Source organism: Octopus bimaculoides, chromosome 2, assembly GCF_046866305.1.
Source record: "Octopus bimaculoides isolate indiv1 chromosome 2, ASM4686630v1, whole genome shotgun sequence".
NCBI lineage: Eukaryota > Metazoa > Mollusca > Cephalopoda > Octopoda > Octopodidae > Octopus > Octopus bimaculoides.
This window is the reverse complement of record NC_142929.1, coordinates 94022227-94049879: the sequence shown is the minus strand read 5'-3', so window position 1 is coordinate 94049879 and position 27653 is coordinate 94022227. Positions and strand designations below refer to the sequence as shown.

The following is a 27653-nucleotide window of genomic DNA, read 5'->3' as shown; positions in this document are numbered from 1 at the left end:
ACTTATATTAGTAGGCGTTATCCTTGTTGACATAGGTAGATATACTTATAAAACGTGTTTTAATTATTTTAATCATACATGGTTGACTACACTCATCTAAACTAGCTTTCGAAACACCATTTTCATACTTGTCAGTTTCCAGTGTTTGTTGGGATTTTTTTAAGCACTAAGTGCCTAACGAAGCAAGTTATTTTTATTGAATCGTAGTTGACCGCGTGTAGTCGTCTCGTCAAATATGACGATCTCTTCACTTAATGTTACAACTGACTGAAGAGAAAGAAGAAAATAGATTACCAAATTAATTAATCAAGGTCACCTGCATCATCAGCTATTATTTTGATCTGTCGCTTATTGTTATTGAACTTTACTATATTTCTTTAAAGTTTTCGTCTGTATTATATTTAGCGTACGATAATTCTTATTTGGATTAATCCTCATAGATTGAATTTAGATCACTAAACCTTTTCCAATGCCTCACACTAGCCAAGGAAAACCTGTTTCTAGGCGCTGTTTTTCGAGGGTAAATGGTACTTCCATGAGAACTACACTGGATTTCAACAGTAGTGGCAGTGCTGAAGATATGATGGAAGATGAAGATGAGGAAGATTCCTTACCAACCAAGCATGACAAACGACACGAAGATCCCAATAACCGTTCTTTCCTTCGAATATCTCTAGATCTATATAATGACTCTGCTATTGTTGCTGACCTCCTCGAAGAAGATGATGATGTTATGGCCACAAATTTACCATCAAGCCAAACACCCAACAGAAAGATATTCAACACTAGCCACAACAGTCCCTTCCGCTGGAGACGTGCAGTTACTACAGGCGGACGTATAACAAGATCTAAGATTGAACCAGTTGGTGCAATTCCTTTTAATCCCGAAATGGAGATATCTGCTATTGTCGATTTCAACAGTAGTCAAGAAAATGCTTTACATACTCCCCAACTTGATACCAGTGGCTGTGATACACCATCAAGGCAAATGTCTCCCTTAAATCATAAGTTGACTCCTACAACTCAATCACCCCCAGAAGTGTTGTGCGTATCTCCTCCGCATCGAAAGTTTCGGGCACTACGATTGTTCGACACTCCTCACACTCCACAGACTCTGTTATTAAATGTGAGGAAGAAGGACAAGTATACTGGTGATCGAACCAAGGTTAAATGTCTGCGGAAAAAAAAAATTGAAAGGCTCGAGGCCAATGTTAATCCATTTGCAACATCCATAACGTGTCGAGCATCTGGCGAGAAGCGAACTCGATCTCAAAGTGACAAGTAATTGTTTTTGTATTTTCATTTTTGTTTTACTTTTATTTTCTTTTCTTATGTCTGTACAAATATTTCAAAATTTTCAATCTGTCATTTTACTGTTATTGAGTTGATTAACAGCATTTTTGGAATGATAGACTCTGTAAAATAATGACAACTCTCAATATGCTAACCATAATGTGGACTGGATTTTGTTTAAAAAAGCCTTAAATACAAAAACATTTTCCGTTTCTTAGTAAAGATTATGATTTCTTAAGGTAGTAAAAAAACATTCTTCAAGTAACCAGGTATAAAAGCTTATAATTTTCTGAAATTAACAATAATTTAGAGGTTCTGGAATCGAAGGAAAATAGTGCTTTTTAAAAAATCGTTTAATTTCCTATGGTAAAATATGTCATTATTCAGTTTAGTGCTCTGGCTTGTTTTGTTTTTAAGGGCATCAAAAACGTATGGTCTACATGTGCAATCTAATTTTAGATGGTGTGTCATGTTTTTTTTTAATATTATTAGTTAACCACAATCCGGTTTGTAGCTCATATTTTGAAAACAGCTCACTCATTGCAATGTTGAAATTTACTTCTTCCATGTAGTTATAGATTTATTATTTATCTTACAATGTTGCATCAAGTTAATTATAACTTTTTATAACTCATGTTAATAACTAAGTTTCGTCATACATATTATCCGTATCAGTTATAAAGACAACTTGCTATATTAGTTGATAAGGGATATTCTATATTGAGGCTTGATGAAATGTTTGATGTTAAAAGTATTTAAATTTTCTTTTTACTTCAAGTGTGGTAAAGGGGCATCTCTCCCCCCCCCCATAAAATAGTGAATTTAGAAGAAACATTTAAAAGAAATTTCTGTACATGAAGCGTAAGATATTTGGCATACTTCTACATGTGTGTCCCACGGACTTTGTTGCCTCATAACGTCCAGAAAAAGATTTCCAAGGGTGGGGGAAAAAGTTTCGGAAAATTCACACGAGACGGCAGATACTTTTATCTTAATTCGATGGAAATTCGTGTTGAATTACATATTACGCGCATGGAGAGTAGTGCTTATTCCGAAACTCTACACAGTGCTAAAAACTCGATACAAAATGTAACAAAACACATACACGACAAATTAAATCCACTTTCCACAAAATAAAACGGTTAATATCTAGATCCAACAAGAGAAAAAGGAGAGATGCGAAAGTTTACATAGTACGGCTTCAGCAGTAAATATTACCGATTACTAATTAGCTTGTTTACATATGCAAAAACCGTTTGCTATTTAATTGATTTAAACCACAAAGTTAATTGTTGATAAAATAGCATATTGATAACATCATATTACTAATACTTTTTTTTGTTGTTTTGAGTAAACGATAAGCAAAGTCAAGCGAATTTTAAAATGTCATAAACCATATTTCACTATTGGCTGCTGTTAAAAGAAGAAAACCGTCTCCCCATTCAAACTATTGAATATAGCAAATACTGAATCCACTCTTTTCTTATGCTCAGCTGCTATTGATGCATACTACCTATTGCTTTGAGTAAATATAATAACAATTATTAGGTGATTCTTTCTTGCTACCCTTGTTCAATAGGCTACTTGAGATTTCATTAATGTAACTTAATCAGCAAATTTCACTTTTCCGCCAGTTTTATAGAAACGGTAATATACTTTTTCATTAAGTTTTAGAATAGCTTCAACTTTTCAATCAGTGGGTGCTTTCATTAATCCACTTTACAAGATGATTATCACTAGGATTGAGCTTTTACGTGGTTGCTTGACCTACTAGAAATAACAATCGAAAGCCAGCAAGTGTATGGGGTCATCAGGAGAGAATGCGCGCCGTTTCGGGGCCTACCTCTCGACGGCATCATTGCGCACCCCACTCCTCACTGATATGAGGCCCCGGTTGCTTGACCAACTGGTTATTAGATAAAGCTCAATATTCTTCTAGCCATCGGTCATCGTCTCTTTATCGTTGCCAGAGCACCAACCGTCTGGCTTCCGTGCCGGTGGCACGTAAATAGCACCATTCGAGCGTGACCGTTACCAACGTCGCCTTCCAGGCACTTATGCCAGTGACACGTAAAAAGACATTCGAGCGAGTTCATTGCCTGTGCAGGTGGCACGTAAAATACACCATTTCGAGCGTGGCCGTTGCCAGTACTTCCTGACTGGCCTTCGTGCCGGTGGCACGTAAAAGCACCTACTACACTCTCGGAGTGGTTGGCGTTAGGAAGGGCATCCAGCTGTAGAAGCTCTGCCAAATCAGATTGGAGCCTGGTGTAGCCATCTGGTTCACCAGTCCTCAGTTAAATCGTCCAACCCATGCTAGCATGGAAAGCGGATGTTAAATGATGATATATATATTTATTTATTTATGTGTGAAGCTGTTCCGAAAACTCGATTTTGTTTACTATGGTTATGTATTTTAATCTCTACTTTGTGAACATCAATTAAGTAGATTTACAGTTGTAATCAAATTAATCACAATCCCCTAAGGATTGGGATTAATTTGATTTCAACCAGTTAATCTGATTATCAAATCAAAGTGATTTATATGTCAAAATATACTTAATACATAAATTGTTCTGTACCTGGCAGTTAACATAATTTGTTTTGATTTCGAGTATAAAGCACTAGTGTAAGACTAAAGGAAAATTTGGTTGCTGATCATCCACGACTGAGTAGACCTGTAGTTAAATATGTGCCAGTCTAGGGCTACATTATCCACTTCTCTTTTTAAGATGTGATGAGGGAGTTATAGCTGTCTTTTTTATAGTCAATCGAATGACTACACACAATCTACCTCATAATGAAAAATAAAAAAAGCATACCTGAACATAAAAAAAAATATATATAGAGATATCGTGTTCAGATAGGTTGTTTTTTGTGTAAATAACTCGGGGCTAATGTCTAATTGACGCCAGGTAAACTCTGAGTAAGTTTTTAATAGATTTGTCTGAAGTGCCTTGCATTTCACGATATTTACTTTCTATGAGACACCGGGATCATTGGGGTGAATCAATGAACACTGGCTTACCGTGCCGTGGTTTGGCAGTTGTTGATGTCTGTTCAATGCATGTGTCTGGTAACTCTGGATCAATGATGGGCAATAACGGTGTACCACCTTGATCAGGATCAAGGATTTACTTTGAGTTTGACAGGAAAAACATTTCAGTTTCATTTTATTGACGATTACTAACAGTTGATTGTGTATCTTTTACTTCGAGTCATAAAACATCTAATCAATTTGTTTCCTTTTCTTGATTGTCATTGTGCAACCGGAGATGAAATAATTGCCAAAACATATGCAAGTGTCGAGTTGGTAGAACGATGAAATTTTTCCTCTCTTCTCCAAATCAGAATTGGTGGAGGTGGGGTGCATGTTTTCAATTCGTCAATTGCTGTCTTTGGGATGACTGCCAGAGTTTGCTTGAAATCACTGGAAAGCAAGACTTCACCATAATGTGAGTGTTAACAAGATACTTGGTTTCCTTCAGAACATCTGTCTATCCAGATCCTATGCCAATATTGCAAGGCGACAGTCTTATATGCAGAGCTGACTGGCAGCTTAAAAACACTGATCCGTCCTGCCATTTAAGCAAAGTTGCAGTAATTCTAGATGCGGTCACCGCAATAGAGATCTGCTTAAATAAACTTTCTGCCAAAATTAAGTTCTTCCAAAAACCTTTGCTTTTTCTGCAGTAGCAGCAAGGGAAAATATTCCTTTCAAGTCAGATGTCACCAATTGTCTGATCCTTGTACAAACTTTTATACTTGGAACCCAGGGTGATTCATTTTTATGAAAAGAATCTCACAGCTGTTTGTCTGGTTTGGAGGTGGAAGTCCACATTATTCAAGATCTTTGCCAGGCAAGGACTGCACAGTACATTCAATGAAGATCCGTGTTCAGTTGTACATAGATGTAAATTCTAGGTGTGGGGTTATTGACTCGTGTGCCTGATATGTTATGAGAAATTCCTTATTTAAGAAAAATCACAGTTTTGCAGCTTCAAATTCCTTAGAAGAAAGAAAATATTTTAAATTTTTTATTGTTTTACGTTCAAACGTGTATATGCTTCTAAAATATTCAGATATTATGCTCTGAATGAGATAATGAATTTTTATAGTATTCGAATATATTCGAACACAAAACCTGAATATTTTAGAAATAGCACATTTTAAGAGAAAACAAATTATTTCCCTTATTCTTTGGTATTTCAAACCATGTACTAACTTTTTGGAGGTGTGGCTATATATATATATATATATATATATATATATATATATATATATATATATATATATATATATATATATATATATATATATATATATATATACTAGCAGAAATACCCGGCGTTGCCCGGGTTAAAGAGAATAATGAAATCTAAAAACGCCGTCTAGACTACGCAACCCTCAACTGTTAGTAGCTACGATACCATATTTCTACATTAATAACTCTCCAATCCATGCCAGCATGGAACATAGATATTAAGTGGAATGCTAGAAGTAAGTTTTCAACTCATATGTATATAAAGTAAATACACGTAATTCAGAAACACGTTTTGTGTATTTTATTTCGTAACCAAACAAACAGGTACAGATTATAAATAATGAAAGGCCAATTTTGGTGATTCATTTGACAGAGGTAGTAGAGAGACAATGCGATGATAAATCTGAGGTTGGATCTTGAAAGTTTGGATGAATGCTGCCTCAGTTAAATCTCTTGTGGTTCCAAATGATGTCATCTGTAGTACAGCGTCGTATTGTCTAATTTTGTTATGCAAATGTTAGGAATCTTGGGAATGTTTTTAACTTTGGTGTTATATGTATTGCTTGAATTTCTTTGACATATGAAATATATGTATTTTCACTGGGTTTGTAAAAGAGTTGTGTAGTTCTCGAGTTTTAGGGATTCACACAGACAGACACACATTCTCATCTTTATATATATATATATATATATATATATATATATATATATATATATACACACGCACCCAAACACACGTATATATATGTATATCAATATAAATATATGAAAGTCATTGAAGTTTCGTAAAAGAAGGTGATCATGTAATACTTTCTTGCTGTTGTGATTATAACACTTCGTTGTAAACAATGTTCCTTGTTTTCCCTTGTGGAGCATATGCAAATAGGTTTTTTTTGCTGCCCACTCTTGAGCAGCCAACATACAGTTGTCCATGTGAGAAGCAGGGCTCTTCCAAGAGAAGACCAGCTACAGACAGTGCTCATCTGTTATGTTCGGGTTAAAATTTCATCAACATCAAAAATATATGAATTTTCATGGGAGTTATGGCCGTTATGCATAGAATATAATTTCATAAAGATCCATTCAGTACTTTTGACGTAATTTTGGATAAGAAAACAAATGACTAATGTGTGTGTTTGTGTGATGGGTGTATATATGTATAGATATCTGTATGCATGTATATATATATGTATATATGTGTACATATTACATGTACATCTATATATATTTACATCTACACATATGTATACATATACTTGTATGCATATAGATCTATATCTATCTATATATATATATATATATATATATATATATATATATTTATATATACATATACATATACGTGTACATATACATCTTTATGTATACATATACATCTCTCTCTTTCTCTCTCTCTGAAAGTATCTGTCATTACAGTATCGAAATGTGATTGTTTCAGTTAGTGGAATAGTTTCATTTTTAAAGTGAAAGTATTTGACATGAGTGTTTTTGTTTCACTTTTGACACGTAGTACTTAAATAGTGGAGGAGATATTATGTTGCCGTGGGCTCGAACTCTGCAAGAAGTTTAAAAAAATTTTTGACTAAAACTCAACTGGAACCCTAAGTAAGGCATGTGTAAAACTTGAATGAAATTGGTTGCGTAGTTCTCGAGTTTTAGGGATTCACACAGACAGACACACATTCTCATTTTTATATATATATATAAGGTCGTTTGTGGGAGAGAGAGAGAGAAGGAGAGAGCTTTCCACTCCACTGCAATTATTGATATCTCTACGTCCTGAGAGACAAAGTTTGAGAAATTGTGACGCTATATCAAGATAATCATCGATGTTCGTGTATATTTATAACATAATTACAATTTGATGTCCTCCCCCTCCCCCTCCCCACTTCAATTTTGTTTCCTCATAACTTTCTAAAAAATGTATATTTTTAATGAAATTTTGAGAGATACGTTTCCCATGGATTTTTTGTTTATTTAAAGAGTTTCGGATCATTCTACCCTCGACTAGTAAATTCCATGACATTAGCATTTTAAACATTTTTTTCACCTCAGATTTATTTCAAACGTCTTACATTACGTAATTTTGTACTTTCGATGACGCCTTTCCTGTAAGATGTCATTTTAAAAAATATGCACATTTAAAGACTGTTTTGGAGAAACACAGTCGGAGGAGTGGAGAATGTACCGAATCTCCTCTTTACAAAAAGTTTAGAAGAAACAAAGTCGAGTGGGGAATCCAAACTTATTGTATGGACTGATGTGTGTACGTGTGCATACTCGCACTGTTTTCCATTCAGTTTGAAAAGTCTGCGCTATAATTAATAACGAAAAAGCGCTGCCAAATGTCTCTTCAATCATATTCAGTGGTCATAAATGAAGAAGGAAAGACACTTCGAATAATATAATCCCGAATGGCCTTAAAAGATGCGGCGGCATAGTCGGAATGCTTTTTATTATAAGTCTACTCTGTCAGGGCTGACCTAGAACTAAATAACTAATAGTTGGTGATGAACAGAAAATAAAAGTTCCTTTCTAATTCCTTAAAAGTACATTATTTTGTAAAGTTTTATCCATCATTTATCGTTGGCCTGTAATTTTATATAGCATAAAACAAGTTCCAAGAAAGATTATATCTCTTTTACTTGTTTCAGTCATTTGAGCACCGCCTTTAGTCGAGCAAATCGACTCCAGGACTTATTCTTTGTAAGCCTAGTACTTATTCTATTGGTCTCTTTTGCCGAACCGCTAAGTTACGGGGACGTAAACACACCAGCATCGGTTGTCAAGCGATGTTGGGGGTGGGGGACAAACACACATATATGTATACATATATACGACGGTCTACCAAATCCACTCACAAGGCTTTGGTGGGCCCGAGGCTGTAGTTGAAGACACTTGCCCAAAGTGCCACGCAGTGGGACTGAACCCGGAACTATGTGGCTGGTAAACAAGCTACTTACCACACAGCCAATCCTGCGCCTATATATTTATATATATGCGTGTTTATTGATGTCAGTTTTACTATTTAGCTCTAAACCCTTTCGATATTTCTATAGAAATATACCGTCTTTATTTCAAATAAATTTGGAAATAATAGGAAAATAGCTTTGTCATTATTCATCTGGTAATTGGCACTTAAATTAGTAAGAAATTTTGATGGAATGTATTAATTTTAATTGCTTTAAAGTAGAAAGCTTTTATCATATAGAACTGAGGTAACTTCAGTTTTGGATATCAAATGGTAAATTCTGTACCAGATGGTTTCCTTTGACAACGGTCTAAAATTCAAACGTTAACAGGTGCGGAGAGGTACGAGTGAGATGAGACTGGGTTGACTGCTGGGTTGGAAATGAATTTTCCCTGTCAAGGTCAGCAGCTATTTTGATATGTGTGTGCACTTTACTATTGCTTACTCTTTCTTTTTCTCTTACTACCACTATCTCCCACTCCAGTATACCGTAGCATATCTGATAAACAGTAGACTGCTGACAGTTGTAAGTTGTTCTTGCTTAACTTCAGTTCTCAATTAATTTCAAATTCTCTATGAAGAAACTCCAAAATTGATTCATACACCCCTCGCCACTCCATCCCGCTGTCTAAAAGTGAAAATTAACGGCTTCTCTGTTTGTGTGTGCTCGTGCGAATGAACAGAAAAAAGGGAGTACAAAAGGAAGTCTTGCCACACGATATTCAATAATGTTTGTGTTCTTCATTCAGAAAGAATAAAAACTTCATGGGACTTCGTTCATGTATATCCCCCCCCCCAATAAAAAAAAAAACGTTTATATATTCGGAATCTACATGATAAAACAAATATTCGTAGAAAATTTCATTAAAAAATATCCATTTTTCTGAAAGTAATGATCATCCAAAGTCGGTGGGGCAGAGATCTGTAGTTATGCCTGGATTTTAAGTGCATGGTGCCCACAGAATTGACCACAATCGATCCAGAGAAGGAAAGATAAGTTTTTTGTAAAACAGATACTCCAGATCATTTCCATGGGCACCGTGAAAAGAAATCTGAAAAATCTCCGTCAAAACGGAGAAATTCCGACTTGTTGATTGATGCTTCCTAACTCCGAAGTCAGCCTATATATGCTTTTTCGCTTTAAAGTTAAACAATTCTGATAGAAGTAAACACGATATTCAATAATGTTTCTCTTCTTCGTTCAGGAAGAACAAAAACTTCATGAGACTTCGTTCGTGTGTATTCCCGCCTCCCCCAAGTTTGTATATTCGTAATCTACATGATATAATACATATTCGTAGAAAATTTCATTAAAAAATATTCATTTTTCTGAAAGTTATGATCATCCAAAATCGGTGGGGCAGAAATCTGTAGTTATACATGGATTTTAAGTGCATGGTGCCCACAAAATTGACTACAATCGCTCCAAAGAAGGGAAGATACGTTTTTTGTAAAACAGATACTCCAGATCATTTCCTAGGGCACCGTGAAAAGAAATCTGAAAAATCTCCGTCTACGAAGTCAGCCTATATATATATATATATATGCATGTATGTATCTATGTGTGTGTCTGTGTTTGACACCCTGTCACCGCTTATCCTCATCGTGTTTGTTATCACAACGTTTCGGCTGATGTACTCTTCCAGCCTTCGTCATGTGTTCTGGTGGAATTTGGAACCCAACCCTTGCGGTGTTTACATCCCCCATAACTTAGCAGTTCGACAAAAAAAACAACAACAATAGAATAAGTACTAGGCTTCAAAAATAAGTGGTCGTTTCGTTCGGCTAAAGCCCTTCAAGGCGGTGCTCCAGCGTGGCCGCAGTCAAGTGGCTGAAACAAGTAAAGGAGTAACTCCATAATGTCACCTTTCTTCTTGATGAACATCCATCGCCTTTCTATCTTGGATAAAAATTGAGGGAATCCTTGACCCACATAAAAAGACCCATCGAATATCAAATGTTTCATGAAATTTTGGTATATTACTGGGCTACAAATTTCTGCCACCACCCGATTTTGGATGATCATAACTTTCAGAAAAATGGATATTTTTAAATGAAATTTTCTACGAATATATGTTATATTATGCAGATTCCGAATATCCCCCCAAAAAATGGGGGGGGGTTAGTGTTTGAGGAGGGAGTCAAGTGGGAAAATTCAGAAAATTCTCCGGAGTCCAATTCGTCTTAACTTTCAGAAACTGGAGTTTTTCATGAAATTCTCTACAAATGTACCTCAGTCTATGTAAATTCCAAGGACATAGGAATTTTGGGGAGAAACAATTGGGGGGTGTTTCTAAACAAGTTCATATTTGCAGAAAATTTTATTAAATAATATCCATTTCCTTCGAAATTCCCTACCCCACCACCAAAATTAGGCCGTATCCTAACACGTACTTTATGCACTTTAGAAATAATTCCTGATGGACAAGGGAATTTACAGTCTTCATATTCTTAACTGCTGCCAAGAAGAATGGTTGGACCATCACTTATGTTCACATTTAGTAGCCTTTCATATTTGCAAGCCGTTCATTTTCACTTTTAGATAACGGGATGGGATGGCGAGGGGTGTATGAATCAATTTTGGAGTTTCCTTGTAGAAAATTTGAAATTAATTATTTTCTTTTTTCCATATTCTTACTCTCCATATTTTTCCATGTAGATTGAAAAAAGAAAGTTATAATTTAAAAATTTGGGTTGGGGATGGGGAATTGAAAATTTTGAAAAGATGGTTTTTGGCATATTCAGAATCTCCGTCGTCGAAAATAGGCATCCGCTGAAAAGATTTCAAAAAAAAAAAAAAAAAAGCCCATTTTTTTCGTGCCGGTGGACTTGTAAGCATTAACCAATTGTCTGCTACTAAAATTTGAGTTGTTTGAAACTAAAACTGAAATACTTTTTTAAGAAATAAAGAAAAATTCCGCTTTGCCAACAGTGGGAAATGGGCAAACTTGAATAAAACTATCAACAATACTTATATATGTGTGTGTGTCTGTGAACTTTTTCTATGTGAGAGCTTGAAGCTGTTGAATTTGTTCCAATTTATAAGATTTACTTTCTAAATCATTTGGTATGAGTTAGTCGTTCTGTTTATTTTTGGCATTTGTCTCAAAGCTAAATGAAATAGTTTGAAGTGTTGTAAATTATCCAACAGTTTTGCTAATCTCTCGCTGTAGTGTCTCTACTTGTTCTGTTTGTCTTTTGTATTTGAAAGTTCATTCTGATTTCTTAATGCTTAGCTAATCTTATCTACTATTATAATACTCGTGTTTTTCTCCGTCACAACATGAAGGAAGGGGTGAATGGCAAACTGATGGGATGGGGAACATTCAACGCTGAAAAAAAAATCTAACAGCATTTCAACTCTGAGTATATGTGTGTGCATGTACAAAGGAAGTATGTGAACATTGACAAGTGTATTAATTTGATTTACCATCCCTAATTATATATAAGATACTACAATTAGCTGTCATTTTTGATGGCATGGGGCCAGCTAGTCTTACATAAAATGCAATGTGTTTCACATTGGTCATGCTAGCCGAGTCAACTAAAACAGCAATTATAGTGGGAATGAGTGACGTGCTCAGTGCAGGCAAACTGTAGTGAGAAGTTGTGCAAAATTTATCGTAAATAATATTTACTTTAACAATTTCACACACAGGAAATTATATATTCTTTTTTTTCTTTTCTTTTCTTTTTTCCTTTAATTTTAGCCCCTTTCTCCATCCTTACCCTTCCTGAACTAATCCCTATTTTTCCAAGGGAAAAATATATATATATAATCAATGCAAGTTTTACTAGTAACACACAGGAAAAATGTTTTTAATTTCTGCCCCTCCATTCTGTGCCCAATCTTAATCACATTCTAACCTTCACATCTCTAATGGCCATAAGCCAGTCTCTTTTAATTACTCTACCTTTGTATTTTTCATCATTTTTGTGGAATGTACTAAAGACAACCAGTGGAGGGGCAATGGCCCAGTGGTTAGGGCAGCGGACTCGCGGTCATAGGATCGAGGCTCCGGCAGGCGATTGTGGCGAACCCTGCTGTACTCTTTCACCACAACTTTCTCTCTTTCTTCCTGTCTCTGTTGTGCCTGTAATTCAAAGGGCCAGCCTTGTCACACTCTGTCACGCTGAATAACCCCGAGAACTACGTTAATGGTATACGTGTCTGTGGAGTGCTCAGACACATACACGTTAATTTCACGAGCAGGCTGCTCCGTTGATCGGATCAACTGGAACCCTCGTCGTCGTAAGCGACGGAGTGCCAGTTTTAATTTACTAAAGACAACCCTCTTTGCTTGTCTTTAGCATTCCACAACCTATCACTGATTTACAGTGCTGATCCTAAGCAACAACAAAATCTAAACCGGTGTTGGACTTCCTTTAAATCAAATAAAAGACATTTTACATAATACTTGACTGTGGAAACTTAAGTAAACAAGTCAATGCCTTACTTTTACCAAGGATCATTAATAAAATGTGGTCATGTCAGGACTCCTCTTTTATGCAGGCATGACTAATTGGTTAAGAGGTTTGCTTCCCAACCGCATGGTTTTTAGGTTCAGTCCCACTATGTAGCACCTTCTAGTTGAAGACCTGTAACCCCAGGTTAGCCATAGTGGTGGTGGGGGACATTCCTTTTCTTTGTTGTTGATAAACGTCAGAACTGAATATTAATGGTTTTTTACTTAAAATTTGTAAGAATTTACCAGTTGATTTCAAGATTCAATTCAAATCAAAATTTTTTTCTCTGAGTAAACTTATTTCCATTTTCTCTTCTTTTGAAAGTTATTTAATAATGCCACTTAAAATTTTAAAATCCCAATATTGATATTGTTGAGCATTTATGAAGTATTTATTAAAATCTTTACAGATGTTCCACATATTAGTACTAAGACTAGCATGTATTTTAACTTGGAATAAAATTCAATTGTCATATTTGGTACCATAAAGCAACTGTGAAAAACAAGGGGTGGAAAAGCTGTTAGATTTTGAAGAAAATGAATAAATTTTAGGAAAAATTATTTACAGTTTATTATTTTACAAGTAACTTGCTACTTTTAACAAACAATTGTCTTCAAACTTTTTTCAGATATTGTGACATTTTGAATGTTGTGGAAGAAATTGACTGTCCTCAACCAAAGGTAAGGTCACCCTTTCCAAAATACCTTTCATTTGTATTTGTGGATTAAGCATTGTTGAATGCATTCAGTTTATTTGTTACAATTTTTCAGTTGCTTTTTTTTTCTTTTTCTTACCTCCCTAGAAATTGGCTTTGCGTGAAATTAGTACTTCAAGATATAAAGAAGAGTTTTTTGAAGTTTGTAAACTCGGTGATGGCGAATTTGGTAGTGCCTACAAATGTGTTAATAGGCTTGATGGTTGTATATATGCAATTAAAAAGTCCAAGATGCCAGTTGCTGGCAGTCAATACGAGTAAGTGTTCAAATTAATCATTGTTATGAATAACTGCTGAAATAATTTTTTGTAATTTTTTTTAAAACAAAGATAATTATTGTGTTACTGTGTCTCGCAGTAAAACATTTTGAGTCCTTTCTTAGAAATGCAACCATATGGGGGGTCCTTTTGCACTTTTTCTTTTTTACTGTAGACATTGACTTAAAGATGTTCAAGTTGATCATCAACTATCATCTCACTGGTCAGGTGGACAGTCTGCAAAATTTATGGACATTGTTGTTGAAATATTAAAGTGATGTTTCGAATACAATTTTCATGAAAATATTCTTATATTAAAACTAACAAAATTTATTTTTTGAAAATCTTGTGGGTGATTTTGGCAGTCTTAAGTTGAAACTAAGAGTTATATACCTTGTTTAAGAGCATACTACAATAACCTTGGATTGGATTGGATTGGTTTGCCTATGCTCAGTCCACTGCCAGACAAAATTCTCAGCATGTTCTCTCCACCAACAGTTATGTGAAGGCTGTGAATTTGAGCTTGTGATCATACTGGTTTGATGAACCTTCTCTGCCATTCTGGCTTTGCATGGCTAGGCAGAGGCCAATAGTCTTAGTACTATGACTATATTTGTGTTGCTACTATTGTCCAAATTAATAATTTGATAATGCTGGCTTTTCAGCCTAAGAGATAGTTGTTCATATCTACCCCTTGCCTTATAAATATCAAGTTTTATCGAGACCAAATGGTCAAGTGGATAATATATTGGACTGTCTGTTTGCAGCTTGTGTGTTCAAACCTGCTGCCAGTGTTTCCTTGTATTTCTAAGAATTATTTTATGTTCTTTTCATTTCATCTAGTTGTTCAGAATTGATATCAGATCATCTGAGACTGCTACTTGCTATAAGAGTATTATGATTTATCTCTTTCATCCATAAAACTGATTACTCAGTTTTCTTGTTTTTCAAAGCTCTTCTGGTTTCAGAGATGTTTTCATTATATTTACAAAACAACATTCCCTCTGCCTCTAGAACCTTTGACCCATTCATTTCAGTAATTAGTTTTCTTTACAAGTTTTAATTTCTTTTCTTCTGAAGATTAAATATAAAGCTATATATATGCTAAATCTCCTACTTATTTTTTTGTACAGACGTGTTGCTTTGAATGAAGTTTATGCACATGCAGTGTTAGGACAGCATCGCCATGTTGTCCGCTATTATTCAGCTTGGGCAGAAGATGACCATATGTATATACAAAATGAATTTTGCAATGGTAAGTGGATGCTAGTTTCATTTCATAAATGTAGCAGTTGGTTGATGGAGATTCTTTCATCCTATTTAAGCCACAATATTGTCTCATTAAAAGTGTCATTAATAATAGTCATCACTGAGTGTCATATAACTACCTGCTATCTCGAGTCTGAGGGAGCTTTTTGTATAGTTTCTTAACATGCTTTAGTTAGCAGCCAAACTACCATTGAATCACACCTTGAGGTCTTAACAAAAGAAGGACATATTGAATAGCCCTTGATATATCTGAAAACAAAAAGGCAACATAGTCACAGTTGGAATACCTTTATTCATAGGTTTGTTGAGCAAGGCTTGCCTGGGGCTAAGAACAGCTACTGCCACCTTGTCATTTTATCGCTTTCCTTCCATTCTTTTCCATGCTAAGACAACTTTGAAGTATGATACTTGTCAGATTGGTATTGTGGGACAAGTAATTACCAATCATACCCAGAGTTGCTACATGATAGCAGGTGAAATGTTTGAATTCAAGCATCATCTAGGAACAGTATAGCACCTTTATTTACCACACTTCATTTTTTTTCTTCTTTCTTTGGAAAATGAGATCATTTTTTCTTTGTATTGACATAAACATGCATTTTAGCCAGGAATACTTCAGTTAATTTTATCTTTCTTTAGGTGGCAATTTAGCAGAAGCTGTTCAGAAACCAGCATCAGAAAGAAATTTAAAGCACATCATATTTCAAATTGCTAATGGACTTAAATACATACATTCTAAAGGTTTAATCCACCTCGACATAAAACCAGGTATGTATGAAATTCTTTATGATTTCTTTACAGAGATAATATTCAGCAACACACACCTCAGAAGGAGAGCATCTTTTCTCCATTCCCTCACTCAATACTGTCCTTTCAACTATCCACATTTTGTAACCACCAGTCACTTTACTCTATCCTTTCTCGTCTCTTTATACTGATACTATTTTGATACTCTAAACTTTTGCTCCTTCTTGTCTCACCACTTCACTCATCTCACAGGGTCTCAGTTTCTAATCTACACCCTCCTCGATCTTTTCTTCCTCAGAACTGACTCCTGGAATAGACATACTGCCCATCTTTCCATCTCAACAGCAACCAACCTGTACAATACAAGTTGAGCTGTGGCACCCAGCAATAAGTTCACTTGTATAAAAATGTACAGCTCTATAAAAACATAAATTCCTCTTCAGATGTTATTTGCTATACAGAAGTGAAATTATATTTATTCACATTGTTTTTCATGCAATTCATTCCAACGTAGATGCTTCTTAGATGCCCAGTTATGCATTGCTAAGCTAAGATATTCTCTGTTTTTTTTTTATCTATTCACGCATTCATTTACTATTAATACTTTTTAATGTGTACTATTTGCTAATATCTACTTTCGTAAGCTAATTATTTAAATTGACCCTTCAATATATAACTTCCTAATCTCTCTCTTTCTCTCTCTCACAGCCTTCGTTTCACCTTAATTCTTCATGTAATTTTCTAAGGGAAATCTCTCCTTCCCTCCTGTGCTCTCAAGTTGGTTACATATTTTTTTGTACCATCTCTCTAAATTAACCCTTACTTGTTCCCTCTGTTTCATGTTGGCTAAATATTTTTCATACTATTCTCTTATTCCTTCCCACCCACTTTTGACAGGGCCCCTCCCGATCCCTTATTTGGTGGGCGATGCAGAAACTAGGGATTGACGAGTGGTTAATAAGAGCTGTACAGGGCTGCCATTAGTAAGGCAATGAGTATAGTGAAGAATTTCGGGTAGAAGTAGGGGCTCACCAAAGATCAGCCATCAGCCCCCTCTTAATCATCACAGTCCTCCAGGCAATAACAGGAATTCAAGACAGGTTGCCCCATGGGAGCTCCTTTATGCTGATGACCTTGCTCTCATAGCAGAATTACTACCAGAACTAGAGAAGAAATTTCAGGTGTGGAAGAAAGGTTTAGAATCAAAGGCCCTTAGAGTCAGTGCTGCAAAAACCAAAGCCCTAGTAAGTAGGAAGGCGAACACATCACAAACTCCATAAGATCTACCCAGTGTAAGCTATGGACTCATAAGAGGTACAGCGACATCAAAGGAAGGTTAACTGGGAAGATAGTTTTTATGTGCGGCAGATACACAAGCAATAAACACTGCAGATGCTCAGAAAACTGATTCCATCACATGCCAGGGGGAAAAACTAGAAGGAGTTGATACCTTCCACTACCTAGGTGACCAAGTCTGTAGTGGGGTGGATGCTCAGAGAGCGTTGTCACTAGAATAAGAATAACCTGGGCAAGTTCAGAAAGCTCCTACTTCTACTGGTGATAACGGGCCTCTCGCCCAGAGTGAAAGGTAGATTGTATGATGCATGTGTGTGAACAGCTATGCTACATGGCAGTGAAACATGAAGACATGCATAGGCTTGAAAGAAATGAAGCTAGTATGATCCACTGGATGTGTAATGTCAGTGTGCACACACGACAGTGTAAGCACACTGAGAGAAATGTTGGACCTAAGAAGCATCAGATGTGGTGTGCAAAAGAGATAACTGCGCTGGTATGGTCATGTGCTCCGTATCAATGAGGAGAGCTGTGTGAAGAAGTGTCACTCCCTAACAGTGGAAGAGACCAAGGAAGACATGGCATGACCTTCGAACATTGGGCCTCACAGAGGCAATGACGAAAGACTGAGACCTCTGGAGATATGCTATGATTGAGAAGACCCGGCAAGTAAAGTGAGATGACAGCTGTAACCTACACAAGTGTCACATAACTAACTCATTTAAAAAGTACCTTTGAATCAAGTAAAATGAAAATCAAATCAAATGGAAATAGTAGTTGTGGCCATTGCCAGTGCCGTCTGACTGACTCCTGTGCTGGTGGCATGCAATACGTACCATTCATGCGTGGTTGTTGCCAGTGCTGCCTGACTGGCTCTCGTGCCAGTGGTATGTAAAAAACACCCACTACTCTCTTGTAGTGGTTGGCATTAGGAAGGGCATCCAGCTGTAGAAACATTGCCAGATTAGACTGGAACCTGGTGCAGCCTCCTGGCTTGCCAGTCCCCAATCAAACCGTCCAACCCTTGCCAGCATGGAAAACGGACATTAAACGATGGTGATGGATTTAAGTTGTCAGGTGTCTTACACTAAACTTCTTCCAGTTATCCCTAACTTTTGCCTAGAATAGGTTGTGAGTATCACCCTTCCTCAAAAGTACTAATGGGCATGTAAATTTGTTCTAATTTCTGTTTTGTATTGTTTATATTTTAAATTTTCATGGGCTTTTATTATTTTAGGCAATATTTTTGTCCACAAAGAAGAAACAGTTGAAAGTGGGACAGAATCATGTAGCGAAGATGATCCAGATTTCTCTCCTCAAATCACCTATAAAATAGGTATGTACTGTTGAGTTATAGCAAAAGTAATCTTATTGCGAATATTTTGTAGAGTAGATATTATATTGTTAAAAGTTAGGCTTTTTTTTTTTCCTAATCATGAGACTCTCTGGAGCGGTGCTTCTTTCCAGTGTCCTCCTAGTTTTAAACATAACGACAAAGATGACAGTCCAATACAAGTAACTTTTTCTACTAGTAGAATTGAACTTTATGCTGCAAACCAATTTGGCAATGTTAAAAAACACTTTTTTGAGTGTGGCCGTTGCCAGTACCGTGTGACTGGCCCTCGTGCCGATGGCACGAAAAGCACCCACTACACTCTCGGAGTGGTTGGCGTTAGGAAGTGCATCCAGCTGTAGAAACTCTGCCAAATCAGATTGGTGCCTGGTGCAGCCTTCTGGCTTGCCAGTCCTCAGTCAAATCGTTCAACCCATGCTAGCATGGAAAGCGGACGTTAAACGATGATTATTATTATTATTATTATTATTATTATTATTATTATACAGTATAGCTTTGGTTAACTGTAGAGCTAACTGGTGGCTTGGTCGTGTATGTGATGTGATGGTTGAGTTGTTTTTTTTATTAGAATACTGACCCTGTCACCCCCACTCTTTGGATCACCAGCTAATGAATTATTTCAAATGTGCCAGACAGTCCATCATGTTTCTGAGCAGGAGATTTAATTCAACAAACTTTAGTTCAATTATTGTGGTTTGCAGAGTTTGCTTTTGCAGTCATGTGGAGTTTTTTCAATCTCATAGTGCATCATTTTGGAAAGCTGTCTTCTAACAAGTCAAGCAAAGTCTTGTGAATAAAATTTGGTTGACAGAAACAGTGTAGAAGTTCATCAAATGGACAGTTCCCAGAGTCCACTCTTGCAAACATTCAGGCCAAGTCTCTGTCTGGACAGGGGATAACTTTCTCCCTTCTTGGTGGCTCTGAGCTTGAGTCATGGGTGTTACACTTTCTCTTGATTTATTAATACCTAAAAAAAAAATTCTTGGAAATGGTCATTATTCTAATCCTTAAAAGCTAAGTGACTATTTTTATAGTATTAGTTATGTAATGTTTTCTTAGTTGGTCAGTGGTGAAGTTTTTTTTATTTATTTATTTATTTTGTTCTTCATAGATTGTTGCTTCTAATATAATACAATTGACTATTCCATTATATTGTATTCTCCAGGAGATTTAGGGCATGTTACGAAAGTTTCAAATCCTAGAGTCGAAGAAGGGGACTGTCATTATCTCCCAAAAGAAATTTTAGCTGAAGATTTTAGGAATTTATACAAGGCTGATATCTTCTCATTAGGACTTACTGCTTATGAAATGGTAAGTTGTGGACTCTTTCCTTGTGACATTATCATAACCCATTGATAAAAGCTGTTTTACACAAGTTCTTCCAATTTTTTTATTAGAAACATAAATGTGTTTGAGTAATAAAGAATCAGTTTGTATAGTCATCAGTACCACAATTTTAACTTCAAATGGCTGTGTCTATTTAGCTATAAATAGATACCATGCAGAGTTAACATATCACAGCTACAGGCAGTGGTGATACTTTGTAAGTGGCTTGTATTGGTAACCTGAAATGCTTCCATGAGTCTAGTAGTAGTGATAAAGAAAAACTCACAGTAAGTTCCTATCATCTATAAGTTTAGGATGGATGTTTGGAGATATTTGAGACACCATCTAAGATAAATTTTTTTTTCTTCTAAAGCATTAAAAAGGAAAACGAACTGCCATATTACATTTTTTGAGTTATGGAACTACTTAGAACAGCAAGATTTTCAGGAATGTAATGCTTCCATATGATAATAATACCTATCTTTTACTTGAATACAGTACTACTTGGTTTAACACTAAACTCAGTATGTCTGTTGTGAGAGCTAGATCGATCTCTCTCTTTCTCTGAAGGTAGGGTCTGTTAGCTTCATTTAGAATGGTTAAGAGTGCAAATGTATAAAATATATATGGTCAAGAAAAACAAAATTTAATTACTAACAAACTAAGATTTATTATATTTCTACGATAGTGTATGAGCTTTTTACTTTTTCTAATTTCAAACCGTTGGGAGAAAAGAGTAGTAACAATGTTTCTTTTGTTTTTAAAACTGTTGAATGATCAAGATATTTAAGGATTAGCAGCAACAGTGGTGTTTTATCAGTGTTCACCTTAGTATTGTTTATGTAGTAACCACAGTTGCAAATATTTCCAAGTATGCACCAGTTCTAGTATAGCAAAATAACCAAGAAAGAACTGCAATATTCTGAAATTGCGTTAAAATAAATGTAGAAAAATGAAATCTTCCATTATTCTATATAGAACTGATATTCTTACTGAAGGGGGGAAGAGCAGTTAACGCATCAAACTAAATGCCTAATAGATTTTTTTAGTTTTTGTTTTTTTTGTATTCAAATCTTCATAGGATAAATACCAGTAATTAAAGTCGGTTTACTCATTTACAATCTCTTTGAGAATAATTTTGCTTGAAATAGGTTTTGAAGAAGATAGGATGACACCAAATATCTCAAATCATCGGATTGTAACTATTCTTGTGTGTCTTTTATTTCAGGGTGGTGGTGGTCCTTTACCAAAGAATGGTGATCTTTGGCACAGTATTCGAGAAGATGGTTTGCCATATTTATCACATTACTCTGCTGAATTTAATAAGCTGTTAAATGTAAGTGGTTCTCCTTTTATTTGCATCCCCTACTGTGCATGAAACATGGTACATTTGTTATCTCTTATAAAATAACTGAGGCAATCTGTTGTCTCATCAGTTTTATTCTAGAAAAAAAAAAGCAAAAATAAAGTTTACACTCAAAAGCATAGACACTTTTTTTTTGTCTATTAATATTCAAACTCTTTCTCGCAGAATTTTAAATAACACCATGCTGTTTCAATATCTCATAAATAAATATAGGTCTTCTGTTATTGTAGAAGCATCATCAGGTTTTGTCTTCAAACCTTAAATATATTCTTCAATTAAAATAACTCCCAAAGGCTATTCTTGGGGTAAGCCCAGTATTGCAGTTTTCCTGATCAGGCTACATGGTTGCTTGCTCTCCTTCTTTATCTTTCTCATTTTTATGTCTATTTTCCCTACTTGGATTAGTCTTTTTTAATGCAGTGTTTCACGATGAGCTTTTCCCTTCTCCTTTATGGTGTTTAGCTTCTTGAGCTCTGCTTTCAAAACTTTTGTTTTCTTTGGTTTTCCATGTATGTGTTGATGGATGGCTGCATGTCCAAGAGATAGATTACTGACAAGAATTGATATTTGTATTGATGTCTTCTGCTCAGTTGGATGTACCACATCAGTGTGCAAGAGGGAAGACTGCTGGTATGCTTATATGATGCATATGAATGAGAACAGCTCTATAAAGAAGTGCCAGTCACTAAATTTGGATGGAACTTGAAGAATAGAGAAACCCATGAATACATGGGATGAAGTAGTGAAGGCTGATCTCAAGATGTTGAGCCTCGTGGAGATAACAAAGGAACGAGATGATTGGCAATTTACATTGCCTCTGAAGATCCATCTGGCTCAATGAGGTCCTACAAGTGTTATGTTTATATGTAGACACTCACTGGGCACTGTCCCTGAACCCAGTCTATCCTCATCAACCTTTCCTCACCTCTCATTTAACTACACTATTCAGCTGCCATAATCATATAACCACAGAATATGCACATTTCATTCCTCTCTTTGTGCTATAAGTTATCTCCCCCTTTCCCTGGAACGACATCCTTTTAAAATCCATCCCTCATTCTCAATATAATCCCTTCCCCCTTTATTTTCTACTAATTACCCCTCTCTGTGTCTTGAATAAGGTAAGAACACATTAATTACTACTGTTTTAGAAACGAGGTGGCCATGGATAGGATGCTTAACTAGCTTGAATTGGAGCTAAATAGCAAAACCTGCTTCTTTGAACAAGTCCCAACTTCATAATCCCTTTAAAAGCTTTTGTGTGAATTTCTACATTAACTTATATGAGCCATTGTAGATCTTCATGAGTGAGAAAGAAATGTCATTTTCTGCTGTGGATTCTATACAAAACTCTGCGCTTTTTATCATTTCGTTTCTCAAGATATTTAATTAAAATCTTTAATTATCAGTTGTAACTGTTGCATCACTGATACTTTTAGCCTTCACAAAAGTTATATATATTTGAGTGTTTAATTCTTTTGTTTTTCCCATTTTGTCCTCAAAGAGAACAAGATGGCAGTTTAAGCTAACTGTTATGTAATATATTAATAATGTCTGCTGCAAATGCTTGCTTTATCCCATCAATGATAAAATTAAATGTTTGATAAGTCTGACATTTTCTATTCTTAGACCATGGTTCATGTAAATGCAGAATATCGTCCAACTGCATTTGCTCTCACCAAAAGCCAAGTTTTGTGTCCACAAGCGATGAAAACTAAAACTCAACTTTGCAAAGAATTAAATGAAGAAAAACTTCGGAACCGGTTACTCTCAAAGTAAGTGTGATGTTTCTTTTTATTTAAACACAAACTAAGTATATTGAATCCTATTCTGTAAGTGATAATTATTGTTTTGATGTGCTTGTTTGTTTTTTTCTTTTTGTATTCTGGCATTGTTTACATAGTGCTACTTAGCTTTCTTCTATTTGTCTTGATCAGGGATGAGTTTATGTAGGGGCATCCATACAAATATAGCTAAAGTGTGCGATGAGATTGGCTATGGTACACCAAACATTACATGCCATGTGGTTCCAATCATTAGCACACCAGGCAAAATGCTTAGCGGTATTTCGTCTGCCGTTAGGTTTTGAGTTCGAATTCCACCAAGGTCAACTTTGCCTTTCATCCTTTTGGGGATTAGTAAAATTAGTACCAGCTACATACTGGGGTCAATGTAATCGACTTAATCCCTTCCCCAAAAATTTGAGGCCTTGTTCTTCCTTCCAGTAGAAAGGATTTATTAAAGTTGAAAATTTGTGACACACTGACATTCGCATTTATTATATTAGATATGTTTAATTTTGGGAAACTTTATTTCAATTAAAGTGTAATTTATTTATATATATATATATATATATATATATATGTGTGTGTGTGTGTGTATGTATGAATATATATATATTAAAGAAATCAAAAAATAAAACAACAATGGTGTTCAGTATGTTGGCCACAGGAATTTCTGTCAAAGAGGCATGGTTAAACAAAGTTGTACATCATTTCCCTCTCTTTCGCTCTCTTTTTATTATTATTCCCACTGCCACCATCAACACTACTACTTTTAATAAAACATTAACTCTCCCTAAATTTCTTTCTCTCTTTCCCTCTGTCTTCGCCACCGCCCTCATTGCCACTATGCCTACTATACTCTCACCACATCATGAGGAATAATGGGAGTGTCATTGAATAGTGAGAGAGGAGGTTTCTAAGTGTAACACACTGACACACAAATTAGTTTTTGCATTTATATTAGATGTATGTATTAGTGTGTGTTATAAGGTCAATGTAATCTAATCTTTTCTCATATCCTATATGAATCTTTTTTAATTAATGTAAATTAGATAGAAGCTATAGCATATGTTGGTAATTGGGGTCTGTTTTTGTTTACTTCTTACTGATTCCTTTTTTTCCTTTTTTGTAGGCAACTAGAATCCAAAAAGTGCTGCTGTAAAATTCCAACTGATAACTGTTTAGGACAGAAGTGTAAATCTTCAAGATTAATAGGCCATGGCATTAAACGGAGTTACAGTTTGTCGGATATCTAAACAGAAGCTTAATGAACCTTAATAAACACTTTTTGTTTTCCTCTCAAATTATTTAGTAATATTTGGCTTGTAAATAATTTGTTATCGTAAACCATGTCCTTGTGTGATAAATATTGGATTTCATAATCCTAAGAACTTTTGTTTTAATTGTCAGTATGTATTCTTTTAATATTTTGGATATCTGACAATCTGATTGAATGAATGCATCTGCAGTTACCTCATTTGAGAAATATTGCAGACAAACTAATTTTCAAATTATGAATATGTGATGCTTAAAAAATTCTGTAAATTAATTTTTATTTTGCATTTAGTGTGATTATTCTACTCTTATTTAAACCAAACCACTTTTTGTTCTGTGGTGTCTGTAAACTTCCATTGTGTTGTCTGAAAGTTGAGATTCAAGATAAGAAATAAGTTAGGATTTCCATATACTTTTGTAGAATTTAATTTGGATGACTGAAGCATATAAAAATAATTATATTTCTCACTAAGTTTTGTCATGATTGATTTTACAAATTATACAATATACTATAGGGAAGTACACCTTCCTTTCTCTTACATTTCACTGAAACTTTCAAGCAAATGTAATAAACCTTCTAAGGTTTATATGCTGAAAACCAGTTGTCATCCTTAAATAGCACCACATACAGAAATTACACTATTTTTAAATTAGGTTTTTAAAGATTTGAAAAATAATGTATGCTGCTTTTTCTTAAGTAAACTCTAACTTAAAGTAGTCCAAGAATCAAAAAATTATTGTTATATCTGTATATTAGATATGCAGTAGTAACTTGAATAACTGGTAAAAGTGCTCAGAATATTTGTACATATGTCAAAAGAGCTTTTTCTAGTTTATTTTATTTCCACCCCCACCCCCCTCAGATTTGTACATATGGACTTCTGCAACAGATTTTAAGTTTTTTTTTGTTTTATGTTTTTTTTTTGTAGTTTTTTTGCTTTAGTACTGTATATGTATGTGTGTACACACATTCACTTACCTCTCTGTAACAAATTAAAATGTGTACAGGCAAACTGACTTGCCTAAAAAATGCAAGTTTTTCAGAATCACTTGCTGGCTGTCTCTATTAAATTGGTAGTTAAGTTTCAAGACACATTAAGCTAACTGAATATTCGACTTCCATTTTAAATATTTTTAATATGCAAAATATCAAATTATAAATACGTACACTTTTATTTTCTTGCCACATACGACAATCTTGTCATGCTCCCAGAGCTAAATTTGTATTCTGTTTTCTCTCTCTCACCCTAATATTTCTATTTTTATAATAAAATCATAATGTAGCCCAAAATATTTTGATTCTGAAAAAAAAAAAAAAAGACAAGCGGCTATATCTGTAAATAAAATACTTGTTCTGAGAAATTGTATATTTTTGTCTCTTTTATTTTTTTAATTTAGAAACAAGGAAAATAGAAAATATTAAAAAAAAAAAAATGTTAATGCATATACATATACACGTGTTTGTATCTTTTTACCACTGCCACTTGTGGACATAGTTACAAAATCAAAAAGTAGCACAGCATCCATGAGCTCCAGAAACTTTTTCACACAGAGTATTGTCAAAACATGAAATAAACAGCCCATGTCAGTTGTTAGCTGTAAAGAAAGCTCATCCTTCAAAAAATTCCATGCTTTCCAAAATTTGCTAACACTGCTCCTGGAGTGCCTGTCTGCCCTTTTATCTTAATGTTCACTTTTCTTTCTTTTTGTGTTTTCTTCTGTATACTTTGCATGTGCTTCTTGCTTTTGTTGTTCTCTTTCTATACTTAAAGTCTGCTTTCTGTCCTTTCTTTTAATCTTTCGTGATAGTTTTATACAAGTGTTTTGTTCATTTTCTATCTTTTGTTGAAATTACCAGTTATGGAGAAGTATTACTTTGCTTGGAAACAGGTGACAGAAAGAGTACAGCTATAGTAAATCTGCCCCATGCAAGGATGGAAAAGTTGCAGTTATGAAAGATACATCTCATTAAAAACTGAAGAAATTTTTGTATATAGTGTTCAGAAAATATGTCAAGTATAAATAAAAAACGTTCCCCATTTTTATAAAATCTAATGGTTAAGTGATCCTTAGTTTTCTGTTTAATCCAAAAACCTTCAGAATTACCTCCCTTCCTATTAACGTCCGCCTATTTGAAGCAGGTAACGTTGCGAATCTGTAGTTGGTGTTTAGAGGACAGGGTAACTACATCTTAATATTTCTCCCCACAGACACTTGATGACGGAATAACCAACACTGTTTATTTTACCAACCCATTCTTACTCTGACACCTATACCTTCTGTATATTCACCTCTACTGCCAATTAGATTACCTAGGTAACAAAAGATATCAAGTACTTTTGGTGAACCTTTTCATGTTTTCTTGCTGTTCATCTGCTGCATACCAATTCTACCTTCTCTGCGATCCCACATCTTGCATGTATCTGTAGTTTATGCTGAGTGCACTGCTTCTTGAATATCTTTCTACTTCTCTTCTGCTTAATGAGCATTTCCATGTATGTGAAGGGAGTCTTCACTCTTTCATCATCATCATCTTAACATCTTTTCCATAGGCACATAAGTTGATTTTCTGTGTCCACATCCTCTCGTTTCCAAGTAAAGTAATAATTTCCCCACAAAAATGGAAATAAAGGACATTACTTGAAAGATGTTGACACTTGTTGATATCTCTAACTTGATGTCAAGGTAAGGAGACAATATGATGGGCTTTCAGTTTCTGTCTGTTAAATCCACTCAACGTTTTGATCAGTCTGGAGCTATATGGTATAGGATGCTTACTCAAGGTTCCACGCATTAGAGCTGCGCCTACTTTTAAAACTTTAAAATTTACTTTGAGGCCTCTTGATTCTAGGTTTTGCCTACAAACTTAGAATTTCTTCTCTAAATCTACTTATTCAACTATAAGAATACAAGAGTTCATATGGAATAGAAGACTACAAATAAACAGGTGGGGACTGAGCCCTAACAGACCTACCTACATGCTAAATTTGTTGCTGACTGCACCTCCATAAATAGCTGGCATGACCTTCACAAGCTTTTCATATTACCCTGATTTCTAAAGCAATTACTAGTTAACAGAACATGGAACCATGTCCAAGGCTTTCTCCAAGTTGATGAATTCTAAGGAGAGGGGTTTAATGTCCACTCTTCTATGGTTGCATAGGTCACATATGTTGAGATGGATTTTCTACAGCCAGAGGCCCTTCCTGTTACTAACCCTCACAGTGATACTCATTTACAACTATTGTGATATCAAGGCAAGGAGACAG

At 35.1% G+C, this 27653-nt stretch overlaps 1 protein-coding gene across 1 annotated transcript; it reads left to right on the top strand.

Moving 5' to 3' along the window:
* On the top strand, positions 1 to 25751 carry LOC106884002 (wee1-like protein kinase 2). Its single transcript, XM_014935179.3, has 10 exons — positions 1 to 1281; positions 13624 to 13675; positions 13798 to 13967; positions 15101 to 15222; positions 15876 to 16004; positions 18517 to 18615; positions 19799 to 19944; positions 21188 to 21295; positions 22955 to 23100; positions 24242 to 25751. The coding sequence occupies exons 1-10, from the start codon at positions 470 to 472 to the stop codon at positions 24363 to 24365; spliced, it is 1908 nt and encodes a 635-aa protein (XP_014790665.1). The 5' UTR covers positions 1 to 469; the 3' UTR covers positions 24366 to 25751.
* The last annotated feature ends 1902 nt before the right edge of the window (positions 25752 to 27653 follow it).

Bases quoted from the DNA above. Each gene is read 5' to 3' on its own strand.
- LOC106884002 (XM_014935179.3), top strand. From the start codon at position 470: ATGCCTCACACTAGCCAAGGAAAACCTGTTTCTAGGCGCTGTTTTTCG. The intron at 1,282-13,623 runs GTAATTGTTTTT...AACTTTTTTCAG, and splicing joins ACTCGATCTCAAAGTGACAA to ATATTGTGACATTTTGAATG. The intron at 13,968-15,100 runs GTAAGTGTTCAA...TTTTTTGTACAG, and splicing joins GTTGCTGGCAGTCAATACGA to ACGTGTTGCTTTGAATGAAG.